General features: G+C 49.6%; 1 protein-coding gene across 1 annotated transcript; it reads right to left on the minus strand.

Moving 5' to 3' along the window:
- Positions 1 to 507: 507 nt before the first annotated feature.
- On the minus strand, positions 508 to 16576 carry HJV (hemojuvelin BMP co-receptor). The gene is given in 5 exon segments (XM_038382963.2): positions 508 to 1293; positions 1295 to 1443; positions 2400 to 2902; positions 4818 to 4977; positions 16486 to 16576. Coding segments are annotated over 4 exon segments (1215 nt in total). The 5' UTR covers positions 4912 to 4977; positions 16486 to 16576; the 3' UTR covers positions 508 to 824.
- Between the last annotated feature and the right edge of the window lie 224 nt (positions 16577 to 16800).

Raw genomic sequence — 16800 nt, forward strand, 5'->3', positions numbered from 1 at the left:
CATTTTGCAGACAGATGGGCTACAAGTTAGCATTATACCAAGAGTCTAAACAATGGGAACACAGCAGAAAATATTTGTTCCTAGCCCAAGTGATTCAAGGAATCTCAAACCTTGAGCAAGACATTCTGGTTACACTCTTGCAGCTTTCTACTTCATTCCATGTGGTTTCTGCAGTGGCTTTCACAAGAATGTCTGAAGCTAGAAACCAACAAGTTTTGTCACCCAAAAGCTTGGAATCCAGGCTGGGGTCAATCATTTCTAACTCTAGCAGGTTCCTGAGCAAGAGGCTGCTACAACTATGTTGGAACTGAAGTGCATGTTGAGTAGAGGAAAAAGCAAGAAGGTAATTTGCAGGACCCCTATCTTGTGTGCTACAACTAGCTTGGCAGAAGATCAGAGGAGCCACACCCTGGGTTTCAGACACATGATCAGAAAAAAAAAAAGAGAGAAAATAGATAAGTCCCTGTATGGTTTTTTTTCCCCATGTGGCAGCAGTTTTCCCACTTTTATTAAAAAATAAAAATAAACCAGAACCCACGATGGGAAAATTCCACTAAGATTCAGGACCAGAACAAAGCTCAACTAATCCAGTCCTCGGTGTGTTTGAGAATGGGAAGCATGAGCTGCTATTTCCAGGCCTTTTCTCTAAGACTGCAGCCTTTTGCCAGTTTGGTTCCACCCCCATGATAGCAGATTCTGGATAGAGCACTGTTTCCTTTCAGCTGATGTCTACCTCACTCCAGGCTGTATGTCACAGAGCATCTACAGGTTCTTGGCTCAGCGACACTCCTCTTGTAGGCCTGGTACCTGCTGGACAAGGAGCATTAAAAGCACAACTGAATAGCCAGGAGGTTAGAGATGACTATGACAAGGAGGAAGGGTAAGGAGATTAGACGACAGCCCGCCCCAGTCTGGAAGATGTGCAGTTTCTCAGCGTCTGGGTGGAACATCTTTGCATCCTCCAGAGCACCATATGCGGCCAGGGTGAAATTGGCATCACCCGAGGTTACCACATCAAAGACGCATGACTGGAAGTAGACGTCCTCCACCGGCAGCTTCTCCTTGCACAGCAGTTGCGCCGTCTCAGCGGCAATCCCACTGTAGCGACACTCGCTGCGGGAGATGCGCTGGCTGGGTGGGCAGCCGCCCACGCAGAGTTGCAGGTCCTGCTCTTCAGTGAAGGCCCGCGCCACCTCCTCGGCTGCCCGGATGGAGAAGGATAGCTGTCGGCCCGCCTGACGCACAGCGATGGTGGTGCCAATGTAGGCAGCCCGGATCTCCACGTGCTGCCCGCGTGCGTTCCTGGATGGTCAGGCTGCTCCCCCCCGGCCTCTCGCCACCGTTCACAGAGCCATCCTCAAAGGCAGCCGGCAGGTTGTCTATTTCGGCCTGGTAGACCTTCTGGTCGATGCATTCCTTCATGTTCTTAAATATGATCGTGAGCTGCAGGGCAAAAAAAAAGCCGGAAGGCTGGATCAGAGGCCTTACAGTCTAGTTCCGGTTAACCATGGTGGGGAAAGAGGAAGGGATTGTGACCCTCCTGGATATCTGTCGGGAGATCACACAACCACCCTGCCCTTCCCATATTGATAGATGGGAGGCAGGTCAAGGTACAGAACTACTGGTCCAGCATCCAGAGCGCTGGACTGAGACTCGGGATTCCTGGGTTCTATGCCTAGTTCTGCCACTCACCTGCTGCCGGATCTTGGGCAAACTGCTTCCCTTTCCACCCAATGGCTGTCTGTCCTGGCTGTTGAGATTGTGAGCTCTTTGGGGGACTGGGAAACTGACTGTCTGTGCAGAACCCAGCACAGTAGGGCCCTGCTCTTGGCTGACATTGTAATAAGAGATCAGGAAGTTACCATGTGGCCCGTCATCTTTCTTAGGACTCATAGCAGCAGGTCACTGTACCCCCAAAGACAGGGCTTCCACTACACCAGGCTGGACCCAGACCTGGAGCACCTCCTAGAGCAGAGTCTGGAGCCCCTCCCACGGTTCACCTGGCCACCACTGGAAGGATGGTCTCTTGAACCCAAACATCATTCCTGTTCTTAATTGCACGAACCTTCCCTCCCCCCCCCCCCCTTTAGGGCTGCCTACTATGCCCTATGTGGCAAGTAAAAAGTCCCCATTAGGAAAGTGTTTAATGCATTTTTCTTAACTTCTCTGAATGCAATTTAAGCAGCTGGGCATTAAGGAGCAGGAGCCAGCACCATGTGAGCAGCGCATCTATCCCGCCCCCTGCCTTAGCCCAGCAGCACCTGGAGAGCATTTCTGTCATTGCATGAATGGTTCTTACATTTGATTCTGAGCCTCCATCCCTCTCGCACTGTGAACGCAATGGCAGCCGCCCAAAGCCTGGGGAACCCCCAGCAGCCAATCACAGGCTGTGACGTTACCTTGCCGGTGGCAGTCGCGTTGGAACTCTTTGCCACCGGATAGCTAGTTGCCTGCACAAACAAGTAGTTATTGTCCAGGAGAGGCCAGGAGCCCTCCACTCGGCAGGTGTGGAACTCATCATGGAAGGTGCGGACGTGGGGGTCCCCGAAGGCCGCACAGTGCTGGTAGGTGGGGGGCTGGCCATGCTTGTAGAGGAAGTTCTTCTCGTAGTTGCAGATGTCCAGGGACTCAAAGCCCTGGTGGTTGGGTGCTGGTGGGCGGGGCCGGGGCGGCGAGGTGGGACCTTCCTTGGAGCAGTTGTGCTGGATCATGAGGTCCTCGATGCCGTGGACGGCGGAGTGGTAGACCAGGTCGCCCCGGCAGGTCCGGGCCGTCTTGCGGGTGCAGTGGGAGTAGGAGCGCAGGGCGTTGCAGTAAGCCATGTCCTTATTGGAGCCGCGCAGGTTGAGGGTGGCGGCCACGTAGTCGGCATTGCAGCGCAGGATCTTGCACTGGCAGCAAGCTGGGTGGCGAGACAGAGCGTATGGCATCACGTCTGCTGTCAGTGTTACACCACTCCACCGTTCTGCTAAAAGGTGCTAATGGCTACCATCTAGCAGGCTTTGGAGGCCAGGACAGCCGCAGACCTCGTTAAAGTCAATGGCTGTGCCAAGCACACACTCTTTGTGCCTCACTGGAAGGAGCAATTAAGCCTATTTTTAATGACAGTGACGAACAATGAAGGAAGAAAAGGAGTACCCGTGGCACCTTAGAGACTAACAAATTTATTAGAGCATAAGCTTTCGTGTAATGCATCCGATGAAGTGAGCTGTAGCTCATGAAAGCTTATGCTCTAATAAATTTGTTAGTCTCTAAGGTGCCACGGGTACTCCTTTTCTTTTTGCGAATACAGACTAACACGGCTGCTACTCTGAACAATGGAGGGACACCCCCACCCAAGGCACATGGCAGGTCAGAGCTAAGGGTTTGTCTCCACTTACAGCACCTTTGTAGCACTTAGTGAAGACGCTACCTAAACCTTGGTGTAGGCACTCCCCCTCCCCACGAGGTGGTAACTATGTCAATGGGAGAAGTCCTCCCGGAGACAAAGCGCTGTCCGCACCAGGGGTTAGGTCGTTATAACCACAGTCCTAAGTGGGACACAATTACACTGATGTAAGTTTGTAGTGTAGACCAAGCCTGAGCCCTGTGGGTCGAGCGATTTTCCTGACTGCAAACGCAGTACGGTAGTTAGGATGGTAGGTTGCCATCGGTGTATGTTAGCTGCTGCAAGCCAGGAGAAGCAGTTGTGGAGTGACCCTGAGGCTATGTCTATGCTAGAAACGCCACGGTGGCCACAGTAAATCCACCTCTCTAAGAGGTGTTAGCTAGCTCAACAGAAAAATTTCTTCTGAGCTTCTTGGGCACAGGGCTTGCTGGGGGGGCAGACGCAGGGATTTCTGAGCAAGGAAACTGCCTGCTTCTTCTTCCTCCTGTGCTCAAGGAATGAGGACTCTCTCCATTTTTTGGGGGGGGGGTAAATAAACAAGATCACATCAAGAATCTCTCCACTCCCTATCACAGATTTCTCATCCTAATGGAAACAACCCTGAAAGGGCCCAAATCTTGGCTAATTGCTTGGGTTAAAGGGGGGCAACAGAGTGTTATAACATTCTGTCCTCCTAGTCCATATTACTACACCGCCTTAGAGATCAGTGCATATGCAAGATCTCCCAAGATACGCTGGGCTGGGCCTGGTTGGGGTGGGAGACCACCTAAATAACCACTGAGGTGCTGCAGGATATGGTGTTGGTAATTCAGTAGGGCCACTCTCCCCTGGGTCAGCACTACCTCAGCACAGTGCAAGAGAGGGTACCGTATTCTCCAGCTGGCCACCCGCAATATGGTATCCTCTTGGATCTGGAGTTTCCCCAAAGGCTAAAGCTCGAACAAGTGAATGGAAAATCAGGGACAGAGATGCACTGGGCATTGCAAAATAAGCTGGATCTCAAGCATGTCCTGAAAGCAGGGAGGGAGCTACTGGGCAAGGGACTGCAGGAGGGGGAAGATTCCCAGAGGGGTTGGGAGTAATCCCACACTGGTGAGGGGAAGGAGAAAAACTAAGTGCAAAATCCTGCTCCTACTGAATTGGGGGGCAAAGCTCCCAAGATGACCCGGTAGAACCTTGTCATCGCTGATAACCTGTGCACAAGGGAAATGCTGCCAAGCCATTGCTGTGTTTAATGATGCAAGGACCCATCGCCCTCCTGCCTCCACTTTGCATTCACTATGGGAACTGCCACCACGCTAGCAGAGGCCCACCCCCTGTTTCAGCAATCCCCTGCCTTTGGCAGGTGCATACAGCTCAGATACCCACTGGAATCCCTGCTGCTGGCATGCAACTGACCCCTGGCATCTCTGTGTGTTCAGCTCCTTACCATGCTTGCAGCAGAGGAGAAGGAAGAGTGCTCTGAGGATGAAGCAGGTGCTTTCCAGTGGCTGTGGGCTCGTACTGCACGCTGACTTCCCCATTCCAATCCATCCAGAGCCTATGGGGATTAGGCACCCCCCGTTTCTTCTTTTCTTTCACCAGCTCCCCTGGAAGCAAAGCAGAGACAGGGATCTGGCTAAATGAACTAACGTGAGTTGCTGCACGGGATGGCTTGGTGCCCTTAGCTTCACATTTGAAATAGCCAGAATCCCTAGAGCTGCAGGTTCAAAATCCAGCAGGCTCAGCTACCCTCTTTGTCTTTCCCATGGAGAGAGACACACCTACAAGTTACTTTTTTGCAGCTCTTTTAGAAGAGAGCTTAATAACAAGGTCCTCTCTGCTATGTGTGAACATTAGCGACCCTATGGCATGTGATGTGAGATTATCCTTGGTCCCAAGTGCCTTCTCCTCCCCATCCCAGTGTTCTATGCGCTAATGTTCTCTGATGCCCCACCCCAGAAGTGACTGCATTTATATAGTTCGAAGTGCATTGGGATCGTCAGCAGAAACTTGCCACTTTCAAAGTGCGTGATACAGTTGTCAAGTTGTATTGAAATTCCGATGTTTTCAAACAGAAATATGGTATGAAAGAGAATCACAGATATGGCGTGTGTGGCAAGAAAGGGCAGAAATGGCCTGGCTGCTATCTAGCATACATTGGCTAGGCACCATTAATGTTAGTCTGATGGGACTGGGGCTGAGAGGGGAATTCATTCTCCATAGTCCACTCGATCCTTGGCCTCTATGCCTAGATTAACCGCAACAGGCACCAAAACTGGGCTGCTGACTTTTGTGGGCTGCTGGAAATTGGACTGAGATCCGCCCAATTCATTTCGGGTAGGCTACCAAACCAGACAGCAGACAAGACGGGCTTATTAGTGACTTGGGCTAGACTTAATCCCTTGGCTCCCAGTCGAAAGGGTACCTGCTCCACTATCTAGCCCCATGAGCTGCTAAGCCCTACTGTTTGCTGTACCTCTTTCTCGCATCCAGAGGACCTGGATCTGCAAACTGCTGTTTGCAGCCATCCCCAGCATGAGGTTAGGTCGAGCCTGTGCCATTTTTGCTGGTACACAGAAGAATGCGTTACTAAGAGCTGTCAGCTATGACTCCAGCTGGTGAAAAGCTCATTGTGAAAACAGAAGGAATGAAGCACAGAATCACAGATTTATTTATTTATTTATTGAAGGCTAGAAGAGACCATTTTGATCAGCTATTCTGAACTCCTGAATAACCCAGGCCAGAGAACCTCACCCGGTAACTTCTGCATCAAGCCCATCGCTTTTGGTTGAGCGATAAGGCATCTTTTAGAAAGGCATCCAGTCGTGATTTAAAGATCTCAAGCAATGAAGTATCCACCACATCCCTGGGTACCACTATTCCAATGGCTAAATTGCATGCCGGGATCTATTATATAAGTTTCACTCTGTTCATCTCTACACTAAATTGACTCCACATACACAAAAATAAACGAGTTAGTATCCAGAACCAGGGGGACTTTCCAGATTCACAGCATCTCTGTCACACACACACGTGGAAAATGAAGGGGAGAATTTCTCTAGAAACAAAGGGATTTTTCCCCTCGCATTTTCCATTCAAATGGAAGCACTGCAGGTTTGCATTGGTCTTACTTAGGAAAGAAGCTGAGTTCTAGGGTGTATTTAGGGTAGTAACCTGAAATGGGTGATGCTGGCTGCCAATACAAAAATCTAGATACAGCAGGTTGCGTTTATAGTCCTGCATTTAGGTCTTTGAGTCTGACTTCACTGGGATCTCTCTCTCTCTGATGTAGAGGAATGCACCATGAACACCCCGCTAATGATCTAACCATGTGTCTCATGCATTGGCCTGCAATAAGGAACACTCTAAATTCCATGGGGGTGGAGGGGATGCACATGGTCTTTTAGCTAACAGCTAGACTCAAAACTAGCAATTTCTCCACCCTGCGGCTAGATTTAAGGAACAGACTGCAGGGTGCTGACCACTGGTAATCGTATCCATGGGACCGTCAGGAACGGGGATGTGCAAGTGTACCTGGGGTAGTGACCAGCACAGATGCTGCATGTGTAAATAAAGGTTATTTATTTAAAAGAGAGGTTCACACATTTAATTTTGACTGGCCCAGCTGCCTGTGGGAGTTTGATCTCCACTCCCTTCTGGGAGCAGCTCACGCTGGCAGCATTTGCAAGTTCCTGAAAAAGTAATAAAGTTTCTGTGAGGGGAAGAGGATTTTGGAGACAATAGGGTCACAACTGCTAAATGAAGCATTATTTATGCTGGATGGACCATAGTCATGGCTAGAACGTTTCCCACCCCCAGCTGGCTGTCCCAGGCGTTTGCTGCCAGGAAAAATAAAGTTTTATTTTTTCCTTGGGCCAGATGCAAACCAATCTCCCACCCCCTGGCCATTAATCAAACAGCAACTCCTTGGCATTCCTTAACAACATACGCTCTGTCTTTCTGGCCACCACCTGTCCTAGAGCAAGGACTATCTGACGCAATTGCAACGGAGAAGGGAGCTGCAGGCCTGGAGCATGTGTATACCCAGGGTTAGATTTCTATAGGCTTATGCATACTGGTTCTGAAATTCTGTTCTCGATAGGTTTTTATACTACAGCGATGAACGTGGTATCTGTGCACCTTCCAATAGTGCAGGAAACAACGTGACTGCACGTCAGTCCCATGGGGTTTGTTCTCTCACCCTCCCCACAGAGGGAGAAGCATGTGCAGATACCCATCACTATGTGTTTGGATTAGAGACGGTCAGGTCCAAGAAATGCGCCTTGAATGTGGAGCAGGAGGGGGTGAGATTTGTGATAGTCTTTGGTTGCTGGGGGAATTCATAGCACAATCTTCGACCATCCCCGGAGAAAGTTCTGTCTCCAGTCCTGGACACCCAGGACTGATTCTAATGCCGATTTCTGGCCATTATGAGGTGCATGCACCTCCCTGCGGAGTCCTCATCACTCCAAAAATAGAAAGTGGTATACATCCATCAATCCCACAACCGTTTTATGTAGAGGCAGGTATCTTTTTCCCTATTTTACAAATGGGGTGGGGGAGGGAACACAGGCACAGAGAGAGGTGCATCAAGCCAACTGCAGAGCCAGGAATACAGAGCCCAGCTCTCCTGAGTCCTGGCGTGGTATGCGAGCTGCACCCTCTCCTTCACTGCTCTCGGAGAGCCACAGGCCACATGCAGCATACAAGCACAGCAGATATCCCCAGACACCAGGTGGTGGAATCTATCTACGCTGCTCTGCCAATGGGCCTGGACCCTGAGCGGGAAGGCTGCGGGGAGGCGGCCTTTAGGGAGTACAGGGCGGCCAGGACCTTTCCCAGCTCTAAGGAAAGCCGGCGAGAAGAGTCTGGTGGAATGATCGTGCCTCTGATCAGGTGTGAAAACTGAAGGGAAAAGATCCCTGGTCCCTACACCTGACCTGGTGGTCTCTGAGCGATCACTGGGTTGATCTGCTGCCAGGGGTTAAGATCTGCTTCACTTCCCCAGTTTTCCAACCAGGGCTCGTCTATCGCCCCTACAAAAGTAGACACGTTTCTCTTTTAGGTGCGCGCGCGCACACACACACGCACACACACTTGCTGCAACAGGATACTTTCCTGCCAGGATGAGAGACAGGCAGAGCGGCAATATCCCGAGAGCAGACAGACCCTCTTAGACCAGCAGCGGTGGTCTAGCATCCGGACTCGTAATGGCTTGGTTCAGACAGAGGGCTCTTATGTGGTGGTCCTCTTGGCAGGGCCAGTTCCTTGGGCTGTGAGACATCCCCCTGCCCTGTCCTATTAGAGACACTAATGCTGTCGCCTCCCTTTGTACCTCTGTCACTCAGGACGAGGCCTGGGTCCGAAGCAGACGGTTCCTTCTCCTCTGCCTCCCTCGCTCAACTTCCCTCAGCAGTGTCCAGCCTTTTGCATTTGCTTTCTCCAGCTCTTCCTGTTGTAACTGCGCTTGAACTTTGGGGTGTTTGACTAAGCCGATAAACAACCCAGGAGCATCTGCCAGCTCCCTCTGGGTTTGCTGCAGGAGCTAATGATCAACCCAGCGCTCCCCACCAAAAAGTAGCCAACAGCCACATGATCAGAGCACGTGATGGGGCCCAGGTCTTGCCATCACCCCTCCCCCAAGAACCTCCCAGTAAGAAAAGCTTCTGATTCATAGAAGCTGAAGGTGGGAAGATCAGCTAGTGGGACATCCAGCGTATCACACGTCACCCAGGTACCCCACTGTGAAGCCCAACAGGTTGTGTTCGGCTAAAGCATCTCAACATGGAGACTTCCAGAGATGGAGATCTGATCTCAAGACACATGAAGTGAGACCATCTTGGCAGGAACCAGGGGCCCGTGAGAATCCAACAGAATGCATGTGGCTTGGGTGGAGTTTAGTGGTCAGAGCAAGGGGGAACTAGGAGCCAGGACTCTTGGGTTCTCTTCTCAGATCTGGGAAGGAATTGGGTCTAGTGGTTAGAGGACAGCAAGTGAGAGTCCAGACTGCTGGATTCTATTCCCATGTCTACTACTAATTTGCTATGTGGCTTCATGCTAATCACCTCCACTTCCCCAGCTATAAGAAGGGGATAAGAGACCTCGTAGGGCATGTGAGGGTTAGCGGGTCTAGAATGCTTTGAGATCCTCAGATGAAAAATGCTAGAAAAAGGGCAAAGATCTGTCCCATCCAAACATTCTTCTCATCATATCAAGTAGCCAGGCTCAGAGGCCTGTGATCTCGTGAAGAATGGAACTCAAGTAGGACTCTGGAATGAAACGCCAGTGATTTGTATTATGGTAACACCGAGACGCCCCAACCCTGACGGGGGCTCTGCTATGCTTGTTTGTGGTGCAAACACACAGTAAGAACCAGGCCCTGCCATCAAAAGCTGACCATGATCTTCTTCATGGCCTCCATGTGTCCTGAGTAAATGGTTCCACTAATAACCGAGCCTGCACTTTTTGGGGTGGTATGTTACCCTCCCAGGTGTAATTCCCATAAACTGAACATGAGAGAGAATGTTGCTGAATGCACCTGGTGCATCTGCTCAAGGCATTACTGGAATTTCACTTTCAACTGCTGAGAGCAATTTCTGATCTGATGCAAACCACTAAAACACTATTGACTTCCACAGCATGACACTGGATTTATGCTGAGATCAGAATCCGCCCCCTGTCTCCAATGAGATTTGCAAAATCTATAAGCATGTGGGAAGTCGAGGGCAATTCATGTGCATGAGGAGGAGGCTGCTCAAACTTGGGATGACCTGGAGGGAGTGTGGTCTAGTAGTTAGAGCATGGAGAGGTGCGGGGGAAAAACAAAGACTCTGGTTTCTACTCCTTCCTCTGCCACAATGGTCAAACTGTGAGTTAAAGGCTTAATATTCAGGGAAACAGTGTCCTAAGCCATGAGTAGGAATGGTCCTCCAGCACGCTGAGGTTTTTAAGCCTCCTCATCCAGGTGTGAAGTCCAGCCTCCTCTCTGTCTAGGACCCCCAAGTATTAAACCCTCTGCATCTAGCCAGCCTTCCAAGTAATCCCCCTGGCCTCAGTTTCCCTTTCTGTAACCTGGGGATAAAGATACTGATCCAAGTTCCTGGGGGGGGAAAGGGGAAACTTAATTCAGTGTTTATAAGGTGCTTTGAGATCTTTTTATGAATAGTTCTCCAGGAGTGTCAAAGCTGCTAGCTCTGTTGTTCCTGCCACCTTCCTATAACATGCAACATCCAAGGTGCCCAGAGCGGAATGGCTGTAGCAAGGCAACACCTGCATGCTGCACTTGCCTCACGAAGCTGCCCAGCGCGTGAACCGTCAGAGAGAAGCCAGTGGCCGTCTTGTCCCCTCTGCAACATTTGCAGAGAAAACAGCTGGTTAATGTGTGGCTGGAGAGCTCCAGGCTGGTCCAGGTGTAAAAGTCCTGGAAGGCCTTGAGGAGGAGGAGGGGGAGCTGAAATCCGTCTCTCCCACCCCCCCCACCCAGCATTGGCGGAGGTTCAAGTCGGTGTTAGCGATGAGGGGCAGCCAGCTAGCTACACATGTCCATCCACACCCCACCTGTGGACATCTCACCCACCTTTACCTACCTGCCCATGGGGTGGAAGGTTTCCATGGCTTCACAGGTGACGTGAGGAATCCAAGGTGAACAGATGCTCAGATTTCACTGCCATGAAGCCGTACACAGGGCCGTCTGCATGGCTTTAGAGAATCCCATCCTGTGCACAGTGTAAACGGGGCACCCTACCCCATTGCAGTAGGTAATAAAGTCACTCTTTCCTTTAACATTTTATTGCAAAGCAAAACATGACAGGGGGGTAACAGAAAGAGTTTTACGTGTATTCTGCCGATTTTAAAATGTTGCTTTCTTCAGCTGCGTTTTCTCTTTTCGTAACTCCCCTGTGAAACCGGATAAACTTTTACACACATTCCTGCTGGGGCACTGGGCATGAGCCCAGTTTCCCCGTGCCTCAAGATGTCACTGGCACCTAGATTGTCCACTTGGGCCAGGTCTACCCCAGACTCCCCCAGTTCCAGGGCTCTGATACACATCCCACACGCTCACCCAAGGCCCCAGGAGATCAGCAGCTTTCACTACATTTCATTCTCTTGACTCTTCTTTATAAGTCGTGGGAGAGACTGGCTTCACTTTCTCATCACACCTGTGTCCCCGCCTTGCTAAAGCCAGGCAGCCTACGCTGGTGCATGGGATCTGGCTGAGAGCACTGGGGCTGGGGACCAGACGCGCAAAGAAGGCTGGCCCTGCGGCTGCCTTCCCCCCACAAAGTGCCCCTGGCCAAAGGCTCTGCTGGTCTACATGCCAATCTGCTTCCTCTTCCAGAAAATCACAGAACTCTAACCACCCCCACAGCCCGCGTGCGCCCAAGCTTCCCCTTGCGCCCCACCCCCGCAACATGTTCCCTCCCCTCCCACCTGAGCACAGACCTCCCACACGAATCCACTGCACCCCCATTTGTCCCCGGTCCCTAGCGCAGACCCTGTCTCTCCCCACCCACGTCCACTGCATCTCCGTACCACTTGCCCTTCCTTTTCCGCCATATCACAGAGGCTCCCTAACCCCACCCCATCACCATTCCCCTACACCCTAACACAGACCCTTCCTCCCCTCAGCCAGCCTTGCCTGCCCCAAAGAGCAGACCTCTTCCCCGCCTCCACCAGCCACGCTGACACCCCCGGGCTTGCTTTGAGAATGGATGGGGAAGAAGCAGCGCCGAACTCTCCAGGACCATCTGAGCTCATCCTAGGAAGACCTAGGTATAATACAGCGCCCCCCCTCCTCCCCAAGCACCCTGCTCCCAGCCAGTGCCAGTACCACGCATGGACAGAGCATGTTCTCTGTGAGACCAACAGGAGAGAGGAGATTTCCTATCAGGATGACTTGATGGCTGTTCCCTCTCTCCCTCCCTTTGGAGAAAACCCAAACATGCACTGGACCAGCTGCTCCACACTTCAGCTCCAACCCAGATTCCTTTGCGCAAACCCCAGGACCTCTGTGCCCTTCCTTCCTCCCGCCTCCGATGATATTTACCTAGCTCACAGGACCTAGGGTTTAATTAGCGACAGTTAATAGCAAAACAGCCACAGAGTGGCCCTCCATGCAAGTCTGCTTTTCGAAGACCAGCCCGGCGTTCTTACCAGCCAAATCTTTAATCCAGGCAGCAGCAAGAAGACTCCAGCCAGGCAGCCTGTGCCATCCACCTGGAGAGTGCCCTGGGTCTGCAGTGCTCTTTCCCAGTCCCCGATGTGTGCTTCCCCGAGGGTACGTTCTAGGGGACAGGCTCAGGAGAAGACACCGTCTCTGGCAGCGAAAGGGGCCATGCTGCTTCCATGGACTGCACCACGGGCACAGGATTCTTGATGTCTCTCCACCCCCCTGTTGCCATTTTCACGCAGCAACTTCCCCCCCCCCGCCCTTCCCGTTTGCAAGACACGCAGAGCAGGGGACAGGCGTTGAAATAGATCGGACTAAATTTAGACCGACTACAACCCAGCCAAGAAAAACAAGCACATGGTGCGGAGAGAGGAGCCCCAGAAATAGTTGCTAGCTCCCAATGGGAGCCAGGCAGCGCGCTAGCGAGGAGCTATCAAGCCTTGCAGGGATTCATCGCTCTGCTCGCTAGTGAGACGGTCTAGCAGGCCACGTGTGCAAATATCTGCATGAGCACATGGACTTTTTGTGGCAAGGGTTAAAATTTGACATTCCCCCCCTACCTCCTACCCCGGCAATGTGATGAATCTGCCACACCCACCCTTCCCCCCAACTGGGGAGAGACAAGAACTGGGCTGTACTTATATGATCACAGAAATGTAGGACTAGAAGGACCACCGAGAAGTCAAGTCCAGTCCCCTGCACGGAGGCAGGACCAAGTGAACCTAGGTAATCCCTGAGTTAGTCCAACTGGTTCTGAAAAACCTCTCGTAAGGGGATTCCACAGCCTCCCCACCGTGGTCCAGCAAAGCTCCAATTTGTTGGTCTTTGGAGTGCAACACAATGCACTAATAGTATAATAATATAATAATAGCTCTTCTAAATGACTTTTCATCCATAGATCTCAATGCTCTTTACAAATAAGGGTCAATAGCATTAGCCCCATTTTACTGGTGGGGAAACTGAGACACAGGTAGGCAAAATGACTTGCAAAAGGTCACCCAGCAGGGAAGTGGAAAAGAACCCAGGGCTGCTGAATCCTAGTCCAGTGGTCTATCTACTAGACCCCAAGGGGTGTATATGGAGGGACTGACTAGCATATGGGTGGGCTGGTGAAAGGCACTTATTTACAATAGGTAAGTCTGGAGGCTAGTGATAGAACTGGCTGGAAATTTGTCCTTCATCTTTTGACCCAAAAAATGTTGTTTTCATAGAAATCAAATCTTTAGAAAAATGTGACTTCTACCAAATTCCGTTTAGACAAAATAAAATAAAATAAATGAAACAAGGTGTTTTGATCATGTCAAAATTTCCTGCTTGGACTTTTTCAGAAGGGAACATTCTGATTTGCCCTTTCAGAATGGAATGAATTAGGATTTTCATATATACGTGAAGAATAACTTTTAAAAAAAGTCAACATCAGAACGGAACATTTATATCACCCTGAAATGACACTTTTTCAGATTTTCGTTTTTGCAGGAAATTAAAAACAACATCACCACAATGTTTTCATACTGTTTCAGAATGGAAGAAATTTCCAAATAACAGAATTTCCCTTAAAATCCAGGTCCTGCCCAGCGCTCACCAGTTAGAGGCAGTGTTATCTAGTGCATTGGCTCTCAACCTTTCCAGGAGTCTGATTTATCTTGCGTACCCCCAAGTTCCACCTCACTTTAAAAATGACTTGCTTACAAAATCAGAGATAAAAATACACAAGCGTCACAGCTCACTAGTACTGCAAAATTGCGGACTTTCTCATTTTTACCATATCATTATAAAATAAATGAATCTGAATATAAATATTGTTTTTACATTTCAGTGTACGGTATAGAGAGCAGTACAAACAAGTCATTGTCTGTATGAAATTTTAGTTTGTACCGACTTCGCTAGCGCTTTTTATATAGCCTGTTGTAAAACCAGGTAAAGATCTAGATGAGTTGACATACCCCCTGGAAGACCTCTGTGTGCCCCTTGAGGTACGCATACCCCTGGTTGAGAACCACGGATCTAGTGGATAGAATTCTCAGCTAGAACGAAGTAGAACTTGGGTCTACTCCAAGCTCTGCCATTGACTCGCTCTGTGAAAATGGACCACGCCCTTCCCTTCTGTTCCCCTTCTCACCCTTTGCCCATCTTAGCTATTTAGACTGCAAGTTCTTCCGAGCAGGGGCTGTCTCCTTTGGCACGCTGGGTGCTGCACACACATGATGGGGCCCCAATCTCAACTGGGGGCCTCTAGAGACTACAGTAATACTAATAAGTGGTGAATGGACCTTATCTGGGGTAGGCTGGGAAGTTTTACAGATGCTGGTCCATGTGAAGTTTTGTATGTAGGTTTTAGACATTTTGTACATGGCCTATGCCTGTGTTAGCCCCTTAATGAACCAAAACAAGACTGGTGATTAGTGGGCATTACAGTATCATTAATAAGGGTTTCTCACCATTATTTTCCCTTAAAGGAGAAGAGCTAGAGATTCCATTACATCTACGAGGGAATTTGCTATTGCCAATCTATTTACATGGAAGGTGGCCAGACGCTCCGGTGATGGGCAAAACCCTAAGATAGCTAGCTTGGCTGGGATAAACATCACGTCCCAGGGCTGTGGAGAGAAGAGGGAAAAATTTGTGATTGATTTCCCCATTTAATCAAAGAGACTGTCTCATAAGCAAAGAGAGGCAATGCTGCTAGCCAAACACAAACTCCAAATAGGTGGAACTTTGCTATAAAACTTTGTTTTCTTGTACCAGTTCTACATCTAGGCAGACAGAGTGCCTCCTGCAAGAGCACAAGCAGAGAATCAGGCCCGTCTCGTAGGGCAATGCTGTGTCCCAAATGTGTAACTTGAAATGGCCATGAAAAGACCTAGTAGAACCTAAGTCATCGTCTTTCACGAAAGGTGCTTAGGTACCTTGCAGACTAACACGGCTACCCCCGATACTAGGTACTTTGCTGTTTGCTACACTATGGTGCTTTCCAATGGCACAGAGATTTGCTCCTAGGAAATATATATTCAGGCACAGAGAAAGGGGATCAATTCCATCCATTGCAAGGAAACCATCCCAGTTCTCCCTACAACAAGGCAGCATGACTTTGACAGGGTCCACTGCAACACGTCACTGATTCAGATCATTAGCTCATCAGCTCCAGTCTCCTGTCTTGGCCAGTGCCCAAAGAGGAAGGAGAGGCAAAAAAAGCACCTCTGAGATCTCTGATCTTAGGTTGTAACTCCAGCCAAGCCAACAATTTGAGGAAAGATGGTTCTTTATAAACACCAACCACCCAAAAAACCCCCCACCAAATCTCCCGTATTTGCAGCATTTAAAATGGTTAGAACACAGCATTACTAACTTTCATGATTTAATCTCATGATACGTGGTAGGGTAAGGTTTTGTTTAAAGTACCAGCTCCTGCAGTCAAGTCATTAGGGGGGAATCTCTCTCTTTTTTTTTTTTTTAAATGAAAGCAAACTTTCTAGCCCTTGTGCTTGCAGAGGCAAGTTGAAAAAGTGATCACCTAAAGGCTCCAAAACCAAATAAACTTCCTCCACATTTCTTACTTAAAACCAAACTAACAAACATGATTTTTCAGGACCTGATGCATGACTTTTGAATGGTTGGGGGTCAGCAACACAAGGGAACGAGCCATTAGACCCCATATACTGCCCCACGCTTGCAGGCAACATGAATTTACAGTTCTGATGTTAAACCCAGCATGGCTGGAGCGCAGACAGATTTAAAGCCCCAGCAATAGAACAGAACAAGACAGATTGGGTAACTGCTGCATTTGTGCAAAGGGGCTGGCTTTGCAAAGATCATGCACCAAACTGCTGATGGATCCCAGCTTCTAAGCACTTTTTCAAGCTGATTCAGAGCAGAATTGCTTGCAAAGCAATTATACTGTGGCACAAATTCCCTTCAATGCATTTTCATTTGAACCCTAACCAAATACCTGAGGCTGGCAGGGCAGGACTTCAAGGAGGAAGCAAAGCATGTGAAAAGAGAGAAAGAGATCCCACACTTTTAATTCCTCCCAATAGGAGCTACACTGTTAAATCACTTAGTACCATAATTCACCCAAAAGGGGCTCATCTTATATATGGTCCTGGGCAGGGTTGGAGAATCTAAATAGTATAATACAGAACAGACTAGCTTACCGTAAACTCTGCAGTAGTGCGGCTCTGTGGTGGCCCATTTTCTCTTTTGAAGCTGGGCAATGCTCAAAAAAATGACTTTGGCTCCATGCTCAGCAGCTCTGATCCCTTTT

The sequence above is a fragment of the Dermochelys coriacea genome, chromosome 24, assembly GCF_009764565.3.
Source record: "Dermochelys coriacea isolate rDerCor1 chromosome 24, rDerCor1.pri.v4, whole genome shotgun sequence".
In the NCBI taxonomy this organism is placed as follows: domain Eukaryota; kingdom Metazoa; phylum Chordata; order Testudines; family Dermochelyidae; genus Dermochelys; species Dermochelys coriacea.